The 17,694-nt window shown below is 48.0% G+C and overlaps 1 protein-coding gene across 1 annotated transcript in view; it reads right to left on the bottom strand.

Annotated features, from left to right (window-relative positions):
* The window catches only part of LCT (lactase), a 63,994-nt gene extending 49,130 nt beyond the window's left edge, over positions 1-14,864 (bottom strand). Inside the window, exon 1 of the mRNA XM_060257429.1 lies at positions 14,222-14,864. Within this exon, the coding sequence (XP_060113412.1) occupies positions 14,222-14,864 (643 nt within the window). The remainder of the gene's footprint in view (positions 1-14,221) is intronic.
* Positions 14,865-17,694: the final 2,830 nt, after the last annotated feature.

Genomic DNA, 17,694 nt, shown 5'->3' on the forward strand with positions numbered 1-17,694 from the left:
ACTGCAGCTGGTGCAGAATGCCACAGCCCGGCTGCTATTGGGTCTCCCAAAGTGGGGACACATCCGGCCGGGTCTCCGGACTCTGCACTGGCTTCCAGTGAATGAATGAATGAATGAACTTTATTACAGTCATAGACCAATATAAAAACTATAACACATCATATAAAACCCTCCTAAAATACCTAAGATAGTATAAAATACCCTCCTAAAAAAACATAAAATACAATAAAATACATAAACATTTCCCCACCTATACAATCCAAGATAACTAAAATATAATTGAACCAATTTTAAAATTCAAGTCAGTTCCAATTTATATAAATCCTTTAAATCAGAGTATATAAAAACATTTATAAACTAAAATTCCAAGAGATCATACAAGACATGCAGTTTCTTGTTTCTTAGTATGGAACTTCACAAGATAATGGCAAAATTTGGCTATCTGTCTAGAGATAGTTGGACTTGCATCCACCAAAAGTTTCTCCAAACATGCCTCGTCCGCGTCTGCCATTGGTTTAACTACAAACGGGAAACAAACCTATCCCTCTGTACCTGGTGGAAAGGGCATCGAAAAAACATATGAGTCATCGACTCCACCTCTCCCATAGCACAAGGACAGCGTCGGTCTTCATACGGGACTTTTCTATATTTCCCTTCTAGCACCTTTGAGGGCATGGCTGCGCATCGAGCCAACGTAAAGGCTCTTCTGTGGGCTGGTACCTCCAAATAAGAAAAGTACTTGGCCGTCCTCATAACATATTTGGTCTCAGTAGCTGCTAAAAAAGAGGGGGCCTGTTCTAGATCTCTTTGTCTCTCTATATCGCAGATTCTTTGTTTGATAATACTTTTTGCTTTGGCATAGCTCTGCGCCAAGAGGTTTTCAAGTGAGAATCCTATACTTTCTAAGTTGCTTCTGACCAATTGCAGCCACCTTGGCCTATAGGGGTCTTGAGTTATTAAAGGGAAGAGGCCTTTTTTGTTTTTATGGATCCTTAGCCATTGACATGCCGAAGATAACATAATTCTGGCCTCAATTCTCATTTGCCCAGTTTCTAAACGCAAAAGGGCATTTGACACACCCGGCGGAAGCTGCAAAACGTTACGAAGAAATTTAGATTGCACTTTCTCGAGAGCCTTCAGTTTTTTAGCCAAAATGCCCAGGTTAATACCATAGAGCAATTGTGTTAACACTTTGTATTGGAACAGTTTCAGTGCTGCCGGAACACAGAAGGCCCCCTTAGAGCGAAAAAATCTCAGGATAGCGTACATTGTTTTCTCAGCTTTCTCCACCCTCATATTACAATGTTCAGTATAGGCACCTGTATTCTGAATTACCATTCCCAAATAAGTAAATTTTGTTACTTGTTCTATTTTCTTCCCTTTCATAGTCCAATACCTCTTCTTGGCTTTTTTGCCAAATGCCATCACTTTTGTTTTTTCAAAGTTTATTACCAACCGTTCATTTTCGCAGTACTTAACAAAGCTGTCTAATGCTCTCCACAACCCAATAGGTGTTCTAGATAACAGTACCACATCGTCTGCATATAGCAGTACTGGAAGATGGCGAAGAGCCAGCTTTGGGGGGTGAAATTTAGTATCAGTCATATGTTCCACCATATCACTGATATAGTAGTTAAATAGGATGGGGGCCAAAAGGCAACCCTGTCTTACACCCTTCTGAGTTTTTATTGGTTCTGTAAGTAATCCCTGCATATTACATCTCACTCTAAGAAATGATTCTTCATGGAGTCCACGAATAAGAAATAGCAGCCTTTTATCAATATTAGAAGCCGCTAGTTTTTGCCACAATCGTTGCCTTGAAATGGAATCAAATGCTGCCTTTAAATCAATAAAAGCAGCATATAGAGCAGTTGTACCTCTGGCAGAGTACTTCCCAATTAGCTGTTGCAATATCAGGCAGTGCTCGATTGTCGACCTTTCTTTCCTAAATCCAGCCTGTTCCAGGGGAATAATTTCTTCTTGTTCCATCCATATTTCTAGTTTTTCTAAAAGATGTCTTGTATAGATCTTACTTATTATATTTAAAAGACTTATGGGCCTATAATTGGCGGGATTATTTCGATTGCCTTTTTTAAAAATAGGGACAACTATAGCTGTCCCCCACTGCTTTGGGATTCGGCCTGTTTGATCAACATAAGTGAAAAAAGATGCCAGAAATTGTGCCCACCAATTTACATTCTCTTTAAGCATCTCAGCTGGTATGCCATCTATACCTGGAGCCTTCCTGTTTTCCAGTTGCATTATATGGGCTTTTATTTCTTGCGTACTAACTGGTGGCCACTGAGGGAAGTTCTCTATGTTACCTGGAAAAGAGGGTTGGACATTGTCATCATATAAATTCTGGAAGAAAACAGTCCATGTTTCCGCCGGAATAAACATGTCCAGGGGAGAGACTATCTTAAACCCCCCAATCTTTGTTAATTTCCAAAAAAGCGCAGAATTTTTTAGTTTTACAGCCTGTATAAGTTCCTCCCATAGTTTCCGAGTATACTCTTTCTTCTTCCTTTGAATAATGCCTTTATAGGTTTTTTTATGGCTCACTAGGGCACTTTGTGTCTCTACCCTTTTTTCTATGCTGCTTCTCATAGCAAGATGATACAAACGATTTAGTTCTTTTTTTGCTTGGACACATTCAGAATCAAACCAACGTTTTGTTTTCCTATAATGCTGATGTAATCTATTCCCTGCTGGCACAGTCATAATAGAGTAAATCTCCTGGATTATATCTTGGTAAACTATTAACGGGTCTTGGTTTTCCTCTAAAGCTGTGAACACTAACACATGCTTCTGCAAATTTTCTGGAGTTAAGATTTCTTTCACTTTTTTATCCAATTCCCCACCCCACCTTACTCTTTTCCCCATAATTCCTATCCTTGTTGTATAACATACCTCATTTTGGTTAGGATTTAATGGGAGAGCTATCTGCAGACATAGAGGTAGATGGTCACCCTCCAAGTATGGGAGTACTTGGAAATTTTTAATCAGAGGTAATAGAGAATTGCATACCAGCATATAATCAATAGTGCTCATTCTATTCCCAGACATAAAAGTATATTCGCCTGGATGATCGCCATAGAATGCCCCATTTAGGATACGGAACTCTCTTCTTCCTGCTAATTTAGCTAAACATAGGCCGGCAAAGTTTGCCTTACAATCTTTAAAATCTCTTGTGAAGGGAAGTCCATTCTGGCCTTGTTTCTGCTCATTTAGTAGGGAATTAAATTTATTTGCTAAGAAGGCATCATTCATTCCCATACGGGCATTGAAATCCCCTGCCAGTAAGATTTGAGCTTCCGGGTGTTCCAGGGAAAGATTTATTATAAATTGGTCTAGTGACGCCCAGTTTTCTTCTATAGATGTCTGTTTTGTTAGAGGTGGGAGGTATACATTTATAATAATCAGGATTCCCCTATCCCATCTCACCAATATAGCCATAGCTAAATGGGACAGCGAGGGTTTCAACACGCATTGAACCTTAAGGGCATTGGAAATAAAAATGCCCAAGCCTCCTCTTAACCTCCCTGGACCTTTTCCTGGAACTGCTGGTAAACTATAGGAGGAATAACCGTCCAGCAAAAGAGTTTCTGCCATCCACGTTTCCTGCAATAAAATAATATCAAAGTCTCTCTGGAAAAAAGGAACCTCTATGTACGAATGAAGACATCTTAGCCATCCCGCCACGTTCCATGACAAAATTTCAACAGGTTTGTTGGTGATCCCCATGTTTTGCGTTGAGGACAGTCATTTGCATTTTCCTCCATCAGGTGCATGGGGGACATCCCTTATTTCGCATATTTCAGGGTCATCAGCTGCCACAATCAGGTTGGAATTATGCTTTCCTTTGTTAATTATTATAGTTGGTTCTAATGGGAAATGATGGGCCTCCTCTGCAGAATGGGTCCCTTCACCTTCACTCTTCCTCAGCTCACAGGCATTAGTACTTCCCTCTATTTCCATCTCCCTAGAATCAGTAGAACCTCTGAGACCCTTCAGGGTAGATGTCAATTGTTCAAAACGGTCTATCAAGGACTCTTGCTCACAGTCTTGTAACAATGTAAATTTTGCAAGCAGTTGTTTCTCGAGTTCCTCCTCTGGCCAACTGGAATCCAGATTTTTCTGTCCGATCCCAATATCTCCTGTTAGGGGTGCCTCTTTGTCTAAGTTAATGGAGGTAATGGCTTCAGAGCTGATTCCAGCAAAGGAGGGGGTAAATTAGAAGGAGTTGGTTGATCTAAGATCAATACAGTGTTGGTAGATTCCAGTTCTGCCACCAGCGACTGTTTTTTATAGTCCTTCTTAGAACCAACATCTTTTGTTTTTGCAACTATTTTCGAAATTATAGCATTTTTGAAATGTCTTTGTAATCTAATCCCTAGCGCCGCATATCTGTTGGCATAAGCAAACAAGTACGAGGGAATTTTGTCTGTATTAAAATGAAGCAAAAAGCGTTCAAATCTTATAGGACCTGGCAGCCTTTCCATCTGTATGAGGTCAACCAAAGGGGGAGCTATCCCAAGTAAGTTGGCTAAATGTCCTTTTGGTTTCCATTTGGCGCTCCAATCGATAAATCTCCCTTGCAATGGGAAAATATTTACAACAATACTTTTTGGATTGTATACCAATGAAAATAAATTTTCTTTAACAACCTTTGGTTTCTTTGATGTCAAAGTAGCTTTAATCCCAGTACCTATTGGACCTCTTTTCTTAACAACGTTTGCTTTATTCCCCTCCTGTGCCTGTTCTTTATTTTCTTTTGCATAATCTCCACCCCTCTCCTTTATCAAGGATACTATTTCTCGTAAATAAGTAAAAATTGTCTGTAAGGCTTCTGCCACCAGGGTTGTTTGCTGTGCTAGCAACTCCAGCCCCTCCGCATGCCTATTTGATTGTTTGTCACTTAGTTGGCAAGGTATGTTATCATTCAGAGCTTCATTAGTGTTGCAAAAGGGCTGGCCCACAGGACAAGCTTCTCTTCCATCTTCTCCTCCATTAGTCAGTTCACTAGTCAGTTCCTCCTTTTCTGCTGGCTCCAACATGTCCTCTAGAGGGGAAAAGCGATTTGATGTTTCAACAGCAAATGACGGCAGAGCAGATTTGGACTTGTTGTTTAAGGTAAAAAAGTCCTCTATCCTAAGCTGTTTGCAAACTGGCAAAGAAGCAGATTCCTCCTCCATTTCTCTTGGCCGCTTGCCCGATGCCATTAAGGGGGTTCTGTTGGATGGTAATTGGCACTGTTCTGATAATAAATAAATAAAACAAATACCAAACAATTGATATCTTAAAAATTACAGATAAAAGCCACAACATCTGCTAAGAATATCGTGAAATGTCTTTAAAAGCCAAATTTGTCAGAACCAACGCTGTAGTTGACTGCACTCCGCCATGTTGCTTTACAGGAGTTGACTTAATTTCAACCTTCAGTTAAATTCACAGTTCAAGTTAAAAGACTCTAAAAAAAATTAAAAGAAAAAAAACCCCTGTCTTTGAGGGACAATGTAAAACTTTGTAAAACTTTATAAAACATCAGCTGTCGTTCGTTAGCTGCAGCAGCTTCTGTGTCAGAAAACAAAAGGAGAAGCTTATTAACTGATTAAACAGCCAGAGCTTGGGAGAGACGAAACAGCTGCACCAAAATTAAAAGTGAGGTGATAAGATGAGACTATTTAAAAACAATTATAACAAGGCAAGATAAAAGTTAGAAGATTGAAAACAACTTAGCGTTTTTAGGAGCGAAGAAACAAGCGTCTGCCTTCCTCCGAGTCTGCGCAGCTTCCAGTGATATACCGAGTCTGGTACAAGGTGCTGGTTATTACCTTTAAAGCCCTATATGGCCTGGGACCTGCCTACCTGAAGGACCGTCTTTCCCCACATGTTCTCCAGAGAGCACTGAGGTCAGGAACACAAAATCTCCTCACTATCCCCGGGCCAAAAGAAGCCCGTCTGAAAGCCACCAGAGAAAGGGCTTTCTCCGTTATGGCCCCCGTATGGTGGAATCAGCTGCTGGAAGAGGTGAGGGCCCTGCGGGACTTGGCGTAGTTCCGCAGGGCCTGTAAGACGACCCTCTTCCGGCTAGCCTACACCTAGCTATGATGACAACTGATGTAACTGGCCAGCCATCTGTTTACAGGAAATTGAAATATTCTGTTTTAAAGTTTTAACTGTTTAAATATTTAATTGTTTTATACTTAATATTGTTTAAATTTTATGTTTGATTAAATTGTTGGAAGCCGCCCTGAGCCATTCGTGGGAAGGGCGGGATATAAATCTCAAATAAATAAATAAATTATCAGGAAGACCTGCCCCTGGAATGGCCCCGCGAAGTCCAGGTGGAGTCTCGACCACGGCTTCCTGGTTGACTCCCACCGTGTGGCGGGGGCGCTGGGAGGTTCGGGCCGCGACTCCTGACATATCTGGCACCTCCGGACCCAGCTCTCGATCTCCCCATCCATCCCCGGCCACCAGACGTAGCTCCTGGCTAAGGCCTTCATGCGGACTATGCCGGGGTGGGTCTCGTGTAGGGATTCCAGAACACGCCTTTGCAGTGGGGGGGGGGGGGACCACCACCCTACTTCCCCATAATAGGCACCCTTTGTGGGCTGCTAGTTCCTCCCTCCTGGTCTTATACGGCTTGAATTCGTCCCCCATGTTCCCTTCTGGCCAACCCCTCAACACCCAGTCGAGCACCCGTGCCAGTGTCTTATGTTTCTGGGTGGCCCTGGCGACCTCTGCTGCGTGGAGGGGCTGCTCCGGGAGGCTCTCCACTAGCATTACCTGGTGTGCGGGGGCGGGGTCTGGACCTACTTCAGGAAGTGGCAGCCGGCTGAGTGCATCCGCGTGACCCATAGCTTTGCCGGCTCGGTGGACCAGTGTGTATGTGTATGAGTTGAGGAATTGGTTCCACCTCAACACCCGCTGTGATAGAATTTGGGGGGTTTGTCGGTCTGGGGCTAACAGACCTAGGAGGGGCTTGTGGTCCGTGGCAATAGTGAACCTCCGCCCGTACAGATATTCATGGAACTTGCGGACCCCCGCCACGATCGCCAGAGCCTCCTTGTCTATCTGCGCGTAGTTGCGCTCGGCCGGAGTCAGTGTGCGGGAGTAGTACACTACCGGTACCTCCCTCCCGTCCGGGAGTTGGTGCCCCAGGACTGCTCCCACCCCATAAGGCGATGCATCACAGGCCAGAATGACGGGGAGGCCCTCGTCAAAATGGTGGAGCACCGCATTGGACACCAGGACGTCCTTGACCGCCTGAAACGCGGCAGCTTGTTGTTTGCCCCAAACCCAAGGGGCTTTTTTGTCCAACAGCTGGTGAAGGGGCTCTGCAAGGGCTGCCTTGTGGGGGAGGAATGAATGGTAGAAGTTAAGCACCCCCAAGAAGCTTTGTAGCTCCGCTTTGCAGGTGGGGGCCGGGGCTTGCACGATGGCTCGGGTCTTTTCTTCCGTTGGGTGGATCCCCGCTGCATCTACGGCGAACCCCAGGAACTCCACCCGTGGGACCCCCAGCAAGCATTTCTCCCTCTTAACCTTGAGCCCCGCTGCCTGGAACCGGCGGAGCACCTCTCGTAGGCGGTTGCCGAACTCTTCAGGGTCCGGGGCGGCGACTAAAACGTCATCGAAGAACAACTGGACTCCGGGGATCCCTTTAAGGAGAGCGTCCATTATACTCTGGAAGATCCCCGGAGCGACGCTTACCCCGAACTGTAGCCTCCTCACCCGGAAGGCCCCCCTGTGTGTCACAATCGTCTGGGCCTCGGCCGTCTTATTGTCTACTGGGAGCTGTTGGTAGGCCTGTGCCAGATCCAGCTTCCTGAAGATTTTAGACCCCGCGAGGGCAGCCAGGACGTGGCTCACCACCGGCACTGGGTAGGGGTTATCCTGCAGTGCCCTGTTTATCGTGCATTTATAGTCTGCACAGATCCGCACCTCCCTGTTTGGCTTGATTGGGGTTACGATGGGGGTCTCCCAGGTGGCGTAGTCCACTGGCTCCAGGACTCCCTGGGCCGTGAGGCGGTCTAGTTCGGCCTCTATTTTTGGCTTCAAGGCGAACGGGACCCTCCTTGCCTTGAGCTGGATCAGCCTGACCGTGGGGTCTAGTGGTAGGGAGATGGCCGGCCCTTTGTAGCTCCCTAGGGACCCATCGAATACGTCAGGGAACTCTTGGCATATCTCCCCGAACCCTCTGGGCGTTAGGGTTTGCCCCACCTCCTCCAAGCGGATCCCCAAGGGTTTGAACCACGCCAGTCCTAGCAGGGTGGTAAGCTGGCGCTTTACCACCAGGATGTCCAGCGGGCTGTAGAAGGACCCCCGCTCGACTTGCACCCGCGCCCACCCCGCAATTTGCACCAGGTTCTTCTGAAAGTCCCGGAGTATGAAGTCTGCCGGCCTTAGTTGAAGCCACTGGCGGGGGCACAGCTTCCTCAGGGTCTCCTCCGCTATAATGGAAATGGAGGAACCTGAGTCCACCTCCATTTGGCAGGGGTTCCCTTCGATGAGGACCGCCATTTTAATTTTGTTGGGGGTGGCGAGGGGCAAGTTCAGTACCTGAAGGGACGTGGAGTCTGTGGAGTGGAACTTCGCCAACTCGTGATGCGTGGTCGGCCTCCAGCGGTTGGGCTTGGCTTGGCAAACCCTGGCTATGTGGCCGGTCTTCCCGCAGCTCCGGCAGTCCCAGGTCCGGTACTGGCAGTCTCTCCGGTCGTGGGGGTCGCCGCAGCTGGCGCACTTGATGGCAGGAACCCTCTCCGACGCTGGTGGTCGATCGGGCGCTCGGGGGCGTTGGGCTGCTCTGTTGTGTGGCCCGGCTGGGCGACGCAGCTGGTAGGCTTCTCCCTCCTCCGGGCGGTCGTGGTCCAGCTCCTCGTGGTGGACGGCATCTGTCCGGGCCTTGGGAAAGGTCCTGGAGGTCCTCTCGAACGCCACTGCTTCGTTGAAAGCGCTCTGGAGGGTGAGCTCTTCCTTGGCGAAGAACTTCTGCTGGAGCCTCTCGTCGCGGAGGCCCCACGTGAAGCGATCGGCCAGGGTGTCTTCCAGCTGGGGGAAGTTGCAGTTCCCGGCGATCCTGCGGAGGGCCACCAAGTAGTCGGCGGCCGATTCTCCAGCCGCCTGGTCCCTTCTGTGGAACAGGAACCGGCGGGCCACCCGTGAAGGCTGAGGTAAGAAGTGGCCGGTGAGGAGTCTGCTGACCTCGGCGAAGGACTTCTCCGTGAGGCGGGCGGGGGCCGAGAGACCCTTGGTGATCTTGAATGTGGCCGCCCCGCAGACGCTCAGGAGAACGTCCCTCTTCATGCTGTCCTCCGTGACTTTGTTGGCCCTCAGGTAACATTCGACCCGTTCCAGGTAGGACTCCCAGGCCTCTGGATTCACGGGGTCGAACGGCTCGACGTGACCGGTGGTTCCGCCCTGGTTGGCCATGGTGGCTGCGGCGGCGGTCGTGGCCTGGGTGTGCCCTTGGTCTCCTACGTAGCCGATGAGGCTAGAATCCCACCTTCGTCGCCAGTGTAACGTACTCGATCGGGAGACGCGAGTAGGGCAACATTCTTTATTAGGAGCACGTTGCAAGAGAGAGAACAGGCGGGCCGGGTCCCGCTTATGTACAATCCCCGGTACAGCCTACTGGACAGGTCAGGCCAATCCTGACCTGTTAAACTTCCCGCCACAGCTGGTGATTGGCAGGGATTTCGTGCCCCGCGTTGGAGGCGCCTGGGACCGCCCTGTCGCCTCTGCGCATGGCGCGTATGGCTGGCGATACACTACACACCTCATGACAGACAACCAGAACTTCTGGATCTTGCTCACCTGCCTCCTTTCTGGCCTGTCACCCCTGGTCTCTTCCCCTCCCTCCTCCTCCGCCTGCCATTGCATCAGGACTTGTATACACCTCTTGAACCTTTGCACCTTGCAGCAGAATTCATGCTTCCACTGAGTGAGCTGCGCATTTCGGAGAACGATCCTATCCTTAATGTGGAGATAGCACACACACACCAGTTTGTACACCTGAACTTCATTTTTATTTTTTAAAATTTTTAATAAAAAGTACATATCATAACGTCAAAATACCATTCAGGTTAAAATCAATTTTATCAAACAACCATCTAACTAAATTGAGATAATCCAGTAATTTATATAGTATTTTGACCCATTTAAAATGTCTATTCTACACCTTTATACTGACCTGAAGCTATAACTCTTGTCTGTGAAATATTGTACTCCCATACCTTGAAGAGTGGCTACAACAGCTCAGTGATGCCTTTCTGCAATCTGTTGACCAGGGCCCAGTCCCCTTGAGACCCAGCTGCACCACAGATTCCATCTCCTGTTCATGCCTTCAAATGAGGGGGATGACTTGCCCAAGGCTGGCCATGTGGGCACAGAGAACATTGGTGGTGTTCTGAAAGAGTCTGAGGACATGCTCCATCTGGGATAGGGTCAGCCAGTCATTGGAGCTGATGCTGAGCTCACCTTCCCTGTGCTGGGTGGTTACAGAGATGACACCCTGCACCATGCTCCTCTGCTCCACCAAACGCACAGTCATGGTGTAGGTGGAGTTCCACTGGGTGCCCATGTAATGTAATGTAAAATTTTATTTATATCCCGCCCTCCCCCGCCGGAGCAGGCTCAGGGCGGCTAACAGCATTTAAAAGTGAAACAATACAATAATAAAACATTAAATTCACATTAAAACCAATCAATCAATAATCAAAACATTACTAAAACTAACATTGGCGGTAAACATTATTAATTTAGCAGTAAACATTAGCTCAGTCATTGGTGAACGCTTGTTTGAAGAGGGCGGTCTTGCAGGTCCTGCAGAACTGGTCTAAGCTCCGCAGGGCCCGCACCTCCTCTGGGAGCTGGTTCCAGAGTTGTGGGGCTGCGGCGGAAAAGGCCCGAGTGCGGGTGCTTTGAAGTTTAACTTCTTTTGGCCCAGGGATATTCAGTCTGTTTTTGCCTACTGACCTCAGTGCTCTCTGGGGCTCATATGGGGAGAGACGGTCCCTCAGGTAGGTCGGTCCTTGGCCATATAGGGCTTTAAAGGTTATGACCAAAGGTTATGTCCTGGATGAGGATGTATTCTGGCTCTCCCCCTCCCCCTGCCTCTCTCTCAGCAGCTGTGCAGCCTTGATGCTGCATGAAAAGTGGCCAGCCAAGCACCAACAGTTCTCCAGCAGGGACCTGATCTTTGGGGTGGCTCCATCAATGCTGCTCTGGCATGGTTCCCCAGCCTCACCACCAGGTGCAGCTTGTGTGACAAACAATGTTCCCAAAGCAGGCCCCCCCAGCAGCAGTACGCATGTTTGGGCTGCCATACCTGACCAGATGGCCATGAGTGATCTTTCTTCTGTTAAACTACTCTCTCAGGTTACACCATATAATCACAGTGATATTTACTGCTATGTGCTCCATATCCGTACTCTGGCATAGAGGAGAACCACCCTTGTAGCCAGGCGGAAGCATGTCTGTCCCTGCCTAGGGTGTTTCCATGGACCCACTACAGAATTCTTCTGGTTGCCACCAGAAGAGGTGGTGAAGGAGAAGTACCCATGGTGGCATCTGCTCCAAAGTTCTGCCCTTGCACCTTAGTGAGCTCAACCTTGACCAGCTGCAATGTGGAGTGATGCATGGAGGGCAACACCCACAGCCTCTTGGTCCTTCTGGAGAGAAGTGTGCCAAGTGGTGCATCCACCCATGGAAGGCCACATCCCCAAGGGAAAATGGATGGCCATGCACAGCAATAATCCGTGTGATGTGTTGAGTGCCTGCCTCATGAGCCCAACATGTGACCTCCTTCCTGACACAAGTATGATCTCTTGGTGGGTGGCTTGTTTTGGGGACCCCATGGTGGCAGGAGTCTGTCAGAGTGGCCTGCCTTTCCTGCCCCCTGCACCTGGTGGTAGACTCTGGTACTTCTTCCTCTGGTGGTGGCAAACTGGGGTGTGATCTTTGTAAGTGCCTCCAAAGGATAGTGGTGGTCAAGTGCTCTCTGAACACACCCCTGGCACTCCACCACAAAGGGAATCCCTGGGCAGGATGTAGAAATACTTCCATGCCATAGAGTGGAGACGTTGGGGTGGGTTGTAGGCACAATTGCTGGCCATAGTCAAGCCCCAGAGTGATTGAGGGTGTGTACCGATGGAACAGGAACCAGCAGGGATCTCTGGATGTGGAACAGGAGGACGCATCACAGCCAGCACCACTACCCCCAGAATTACCAACATCTGTTCCTCTTTTCCACACAGACTTTGGTGCTGAAACTTGGGCAGCACCTGCAGGAGCTCTCAAGCAGCGGTTTTGACCAGCCCTGCAGAAATAGAGGATGAAGGGGAAGTGGGTGCAAAGACCACCTAAGATGTACTTGAGGAGGAGGATGCCTGCATTTGTAACCCATGACCAGTGTGTGGGGTGGGAAGTGTTGTCATCCTCCCACAGCCATGAGTGCAACTCCTTCCACCCCTGTCATGGCTTTGCACAGCAGACCCAGGTAATTCCAGTGGAAATTTGAGATGCAGAAAAAGGAAGCAACCCCAGGTTATGACAGTGGAACAATCCCGGCAGAAAGTCCCAGAGGAAGTAGAGATGGGATATTGGAGAGCAACCCCAGGCAGAAGCACCAGAAGGCAGGAGTCAGCAGAACCTCAGGAAGTGGTGGAGTGAGATGGCTGTTTGAAGTGCAGAGGTAAAAGGAACTCCAAGGCAAGGCTGTGTAGAACAGGACTGGCCAAACTTGGTTAACGTAAGAGCCACATAGAATAAATGTCAGATGTTTGAGAGCCACAAGACATGAGTGTCAGATGTTTGAGGGAAGGAAGGAAGGAAGGAAGGAAGGAAGGAAGGAAGGAAGGAAGGAAGGAAGGAAGGAAGGAAGGAAGGAAGGAAGGAAGGAAGGAAGGAAGGAAGGAAGGAAGGAAGGAAGGAAGGAAGGAAGGAAGGAAGGAGGGAGGGAGGGAGGGAGGGAGGGAGGGAGGGAGGGAGGGAGGGAGGGAGGGAAGGAAGGAAGGAAGGAAGGAAGGAAGGAAGGAAGGAAGGAAGGAAGGAAGGAAGGAAGGAAGGAAGGAAGGAAGGAAGGAAGGAAGGAAGGAAGGAAGGAAGGAAGGAAGGAAGGAAAATAGATGGGGAGAAGGGAGGAAGAAGTGGAAAGAAAGCGACTTTTAACTTTAAATACATTCTCCAAGCTGCTGGCTGGCTTGGCTTGGTTAAATGATTTAAAGAGACAAATGGACATATGAAGCTGCCTTATACTGAATCAGACCCTTGGTCCATCAGTCAGTATTGTCTACTCAGACTGGCAGCAGCTCTCCAGGGTCTCAAGCTGAGGTTTTTCACACCTATTTGCCTGGACCCTTTTTTGGAGATGCTGGGGATTGAACCTGGGATCTTCTGCTTCCCAAGCAGATGCTCTACCACTGAGCCACTGTCCCGCCCCCAATGCCTCCTCCATGCCAGCCAACGGAGTGGTGGGGGCTTGGAGAGCCACACAACATGTGTGAAAGAGCCACATGTGGATCCCAAGCCACAGTTCAGCTACCCCTGGTATAGAAATTCAGGCAGAAAACCCAGGAAAACAATGGGGGATATTGAAGAGTAGTGAAAAGGGAACCCTAGGGAGCAAGTCTTCAACAGTGCGGGCAGCAGAACCACACAAAGAAATGGGGGTGAGGAAGGTGTTTGAGATGCAGAGGAAAGAAGCAACCCCAAGGCAAAGACTGCATAGATGTTCAGGCAGAAAACCAAGAAAAAGTAACTGTGGAACAAGCCCCCCCCCCCCCCCCCCCCAGGAAAGCTGGGTGCAGGGAGATGGGCTGACAAATACAGATCACCAGGTCCTTGGGAGGGGGCGTTAAAAAGGAAAGAGGTAAAAAAAGTGCACAGATCCCCCCCCCCCCCAAAGGAAAAGCAGCTCAGGGTGTGTATGTGGGGAGATGAAATCCCATTGAACAGATTCCCCCTCAAAAGCGGCCCCCAAAGGAAAAGCAGCAACTGGTATCTAAATATCCCTACCCCTCTATACTAATGTTCAGGTTAAAATTTTGTTGTTGCTTAAACATAGAACACAGGTGGCTGTATCTTCTCACACTTATACAACCAACCATTTTTGTTGAACTACCTCCCCCCTTCAAAATATATATATGGCAGTTCTTCAGTTCCCCCTTGGTCTCATTTCCCCTGGAACAAATACCCATTCCATCACTATTTCACTTACCTTCTGAAGAGTATTTTTCATGGTAGATTTTATAAGCTCTCCTGTGTGCTGAAGCTAGGGCCTGAAGAGCTGGGGAAAGTAGGTTGTCCTGAGGCAATCCCTCTGGGGTCTCAGACAGATTGCTGAAAGTGAGCCAAGTGTCAACCAAATCACCAAAAGACCTGAAGACAAAGTCTGCGTATTCAGCAAAAAGATCAGTGAATGTCCTCGACTGGTCCAAAGATTTTGGCAGATGTTTTTGATGCAGAATTAAAACTGGTTTCAGATTCGCCGCTCTGAGAGTTCTGAGAAGTTGTCTGTAGCACTCAACATTCGTCTCATTTGGGGTCTGTGCATTCCCCACTGGCATGATATGAATCCATGGCAAGAAGATCTTGAAGTGAGTCACACCACTTGCATAGAGTTGTGTGAAATATGGAGGCAGGGAAAAGAGAGTAGGCCAGTGGCAAAGATACTGTGTTTGTGTTGTTTTGGAATGGAAGGTTGGCTCTCTTTCATGTCCACTTTCCAAGTGTAAATTACTTACTAATTCATCAGTAAGAGGCCCAGCCAGAGCAACAAATCTCTTTGCAAGTTCCCAGTCTTCCCCAAGACAGTGTAAAGGAATCAGAACAAGCAAAATCACTTTGCAAGTCAACTTCATGTCTGCTAATCAAACGGCACAAGAATTTGTGTCCTATTTATGCTAGATCACAGATAATAAAATTAACATTTAACTTGCATTATCTATCACAAAGTTACAATGATGCCTATCAGCAGCCAACACCCAGATAGGTAAAGCAAAGGTCCAAGTCTTACTAGCAGCCATTAGACTGGGAGTTCTGGGACTGCTTTCACATGGTTTTTGTGTTTTCTGGAATAAATGGAGCTGTACAATGGAGAAGGGCTTTGAAATCTGATCCAGAAAACAGGCATTAGCTCCATTTCCCCCCATGATGTTTCCTGATGTAACATCAAACTGCTAAGAGTGCCCACTAATTGGGTGGAGCATGACGAATGAGTTTTTAAAGCATAGCAGGATATTAAGACTGTAACTCTTGTATATGGAAACAAAGGCCGGAGATAAAAAAAATATTGTGAGCTTTTAGGTGTTATTTTATTTTAGGAGCTGAAACAGGGCCAAGAAAGACATTTGTGGCAACAATCAGCACTGGGGGGCGCTTAGTACTTCTTCCCTTTTCAATGCCTACCTTCCTAACTGAAAAGCCACAACCAATAAAAGCCCCTTTTCCTGAGATCTATCTGGGAGAAAGAAAATCACTCAGGGTTTTAGGTTACCAGAGCATGCAGTTTTAATAAGATAATCATCTGATGCTAGCTGTGGAGAAACACCATTTTCGGCCTGTGCTTGCCTGGGAGGTGGCTAGAGGAGTCTCAAACTCTAGGCAAGGCTTTGGCCTAGTCTCTTCCCCCTCCCCCTCCCCTCCGGTCTGGAAGCAGCACTTCTGGGGAGGCCTCGAGAGAGGCAGGAAGTCTTTCAGGCTGCAGGAGGGAGAACCAGTTGCTGGGCGGGAACTGGGGTTTATATTGGAGATTTTGGGAGGGAGGGGAAAGGAGTTTGATTGGAGCCTTGGAGACGGGCGAGTCGGTTCTGGATGGTCTGGTCAGGGCCAGTTGCATAGCAGGGAAAGAAGGAGCGTTTTTCCCTAGTTTGATTGAGTTCTTCTGCTCACAATTTTATAATGCCTGTAAATAGTTAGAAATTTTAAATACCAGCAAGGTTCCCCAACCGCCTTAGACCACACTACTGTTAGAGGGGAGTCCAGGGAAGGCATACAGTTGGCAAGGGTGCCAATCCTCCAGGGGTCTCCCAAAGAAGGACTGTGGTCTCTGTCATAACCAGGTGCTGGGTTGGCAGAGGACCTTGAAGCCAGGCTGCAGAACTGGCAGCAAGGGGGATTGGGAGTCCTGTTCCTCTCGGTCAGGAACCCATAAATTCAACAGGTGGCGGCAGTGTGCCCTAGTGGTGGAAAGAAGATAAGCTCCCCCCAGGAGTTGGCAACTCAAAAGGGAGTTGACGGGACCAGTTCTGAAGGTAGAATTGGGCCGGTTCCATCACATTTGGTGGCAGTGGTGGGATTGGAGAGACAGAGGGGACAGAAGACCAAGCCAAGGGTCTGAACAGGCATTTTAAGCTGGCGTACCCACCAGGCAGTGACAGAAGTGTTATTTTATCGGGTCAACTGGAGTAGGGAAAGTTTAGTTTAGTTAGGATGGAGCGTATCAAGACACGGAACATTCTGAATATGACGCAGCTGCAGCTCCAGGAAGAGTGTGCAAAGCGTGAACTGGAGTGTGAAGATATGACTATGCTAGATATGCAAGTCCTCTTCATTTACTATAACCAGAATGCACAGGCTCCTGTAGAAGTGCGACCAGACTCATTTGTTGAGAGCCTCCAGCAACAACTGGAACTAGAGCGAAGGTGTCTCCAGGCTGATAGAGAGCAGCGGAAGCATGAGCTTGAGGTGCGGCATCTGAAAGCAGCCCAACATAAGAAAATTGAAGTCACCCAGGAGGGGGAGAATCAGCCCATCTCAAGCCCTGGAGGAGGGTGTTCCCAAGGGGAAGAGGGATGTAGCTTTCCCCAAGTGCAGCAAGAGGCTGTGGATGTTCCTAGTGAGGAAGGGAACCTGTCTAGCGTAAAGGATGTGCATGCTGAAGAGACAGAGGTGGAGAGTGGAAATTTCACAGGAGAGTTCCTCTGTACCACCGCCTTAGACCACACTACTATTAGAGGGGAGTCCAGGGAAGGCATACAGTTGGCAAGGGTGCCAATCCTCCAGGGGTCTCCCAAAGAAGGACTGTGGTCTCTGTCATAACCAGGTGCCGGGGTGGCAGAGGACCTTGAAGCCAGGCTTCAGAACTGGCAGCAAGGGGGATTGGGAGTCCTGTTCCTCTCGGTCAGGAACCCATAAATTCAACAGGTGGCGGCAGTGTGCCCTAGTGGTGGGAAGAAGATAAGCTCCCTCCAGAAGTTGGCAACTCAAAAGGAAATTGATGGGACCGGGTCTGAAGGCAGGATTGGGCTGGTTCCGTCACAATAGCAAGAGAGCAAACTGGCATTCTGAACTAGATTTAACATTTTTAATAGGATACAACAGACAAAAAGTCAGGGGTCTAGAATCCCAAAAGAAAGTTCATAATTCACTTTTACCTCCTTACACAGTACATTTTGTAATCCTTCTAGGGAGAAAAGGAGAACACACCCTTTTACACATTTTTCATGGGAGATGAGGATGGAACAGACCCTTGACTGAAATAAAGTTGCTTAGAGATCAGCAGGCCAAAGAACAGATTAATTGGGGTGGGTGGGCTGCTGTTTAGGAAGGAATATAATGTCTTTAAAATATATCAAACCAATACAGGCTCACAATTTAGAAGTCATTATTGGAATCTCAATCTTACTTGACAGTGTAGCTTTCAAAATGCATGTACAATTCCTTAAGCCTTATCTAAGACAGAACCAAAAC

This window comes from Heteronotia binoei, chromosome 16 (assembly GCF_032191835.1).
Source record: "Heteronotia binoei isolate CCM8104 ecotype False Entrance Well chromosome 16, APGP_CSIRO_Hbin_v1, whole genome shotgun sequence".
NCBI lineage: Eukaryota > Metazoa > Chordata > Lepidosauria > Squamata > Gekkonidae > Heteronotia > Heteronotia binoei.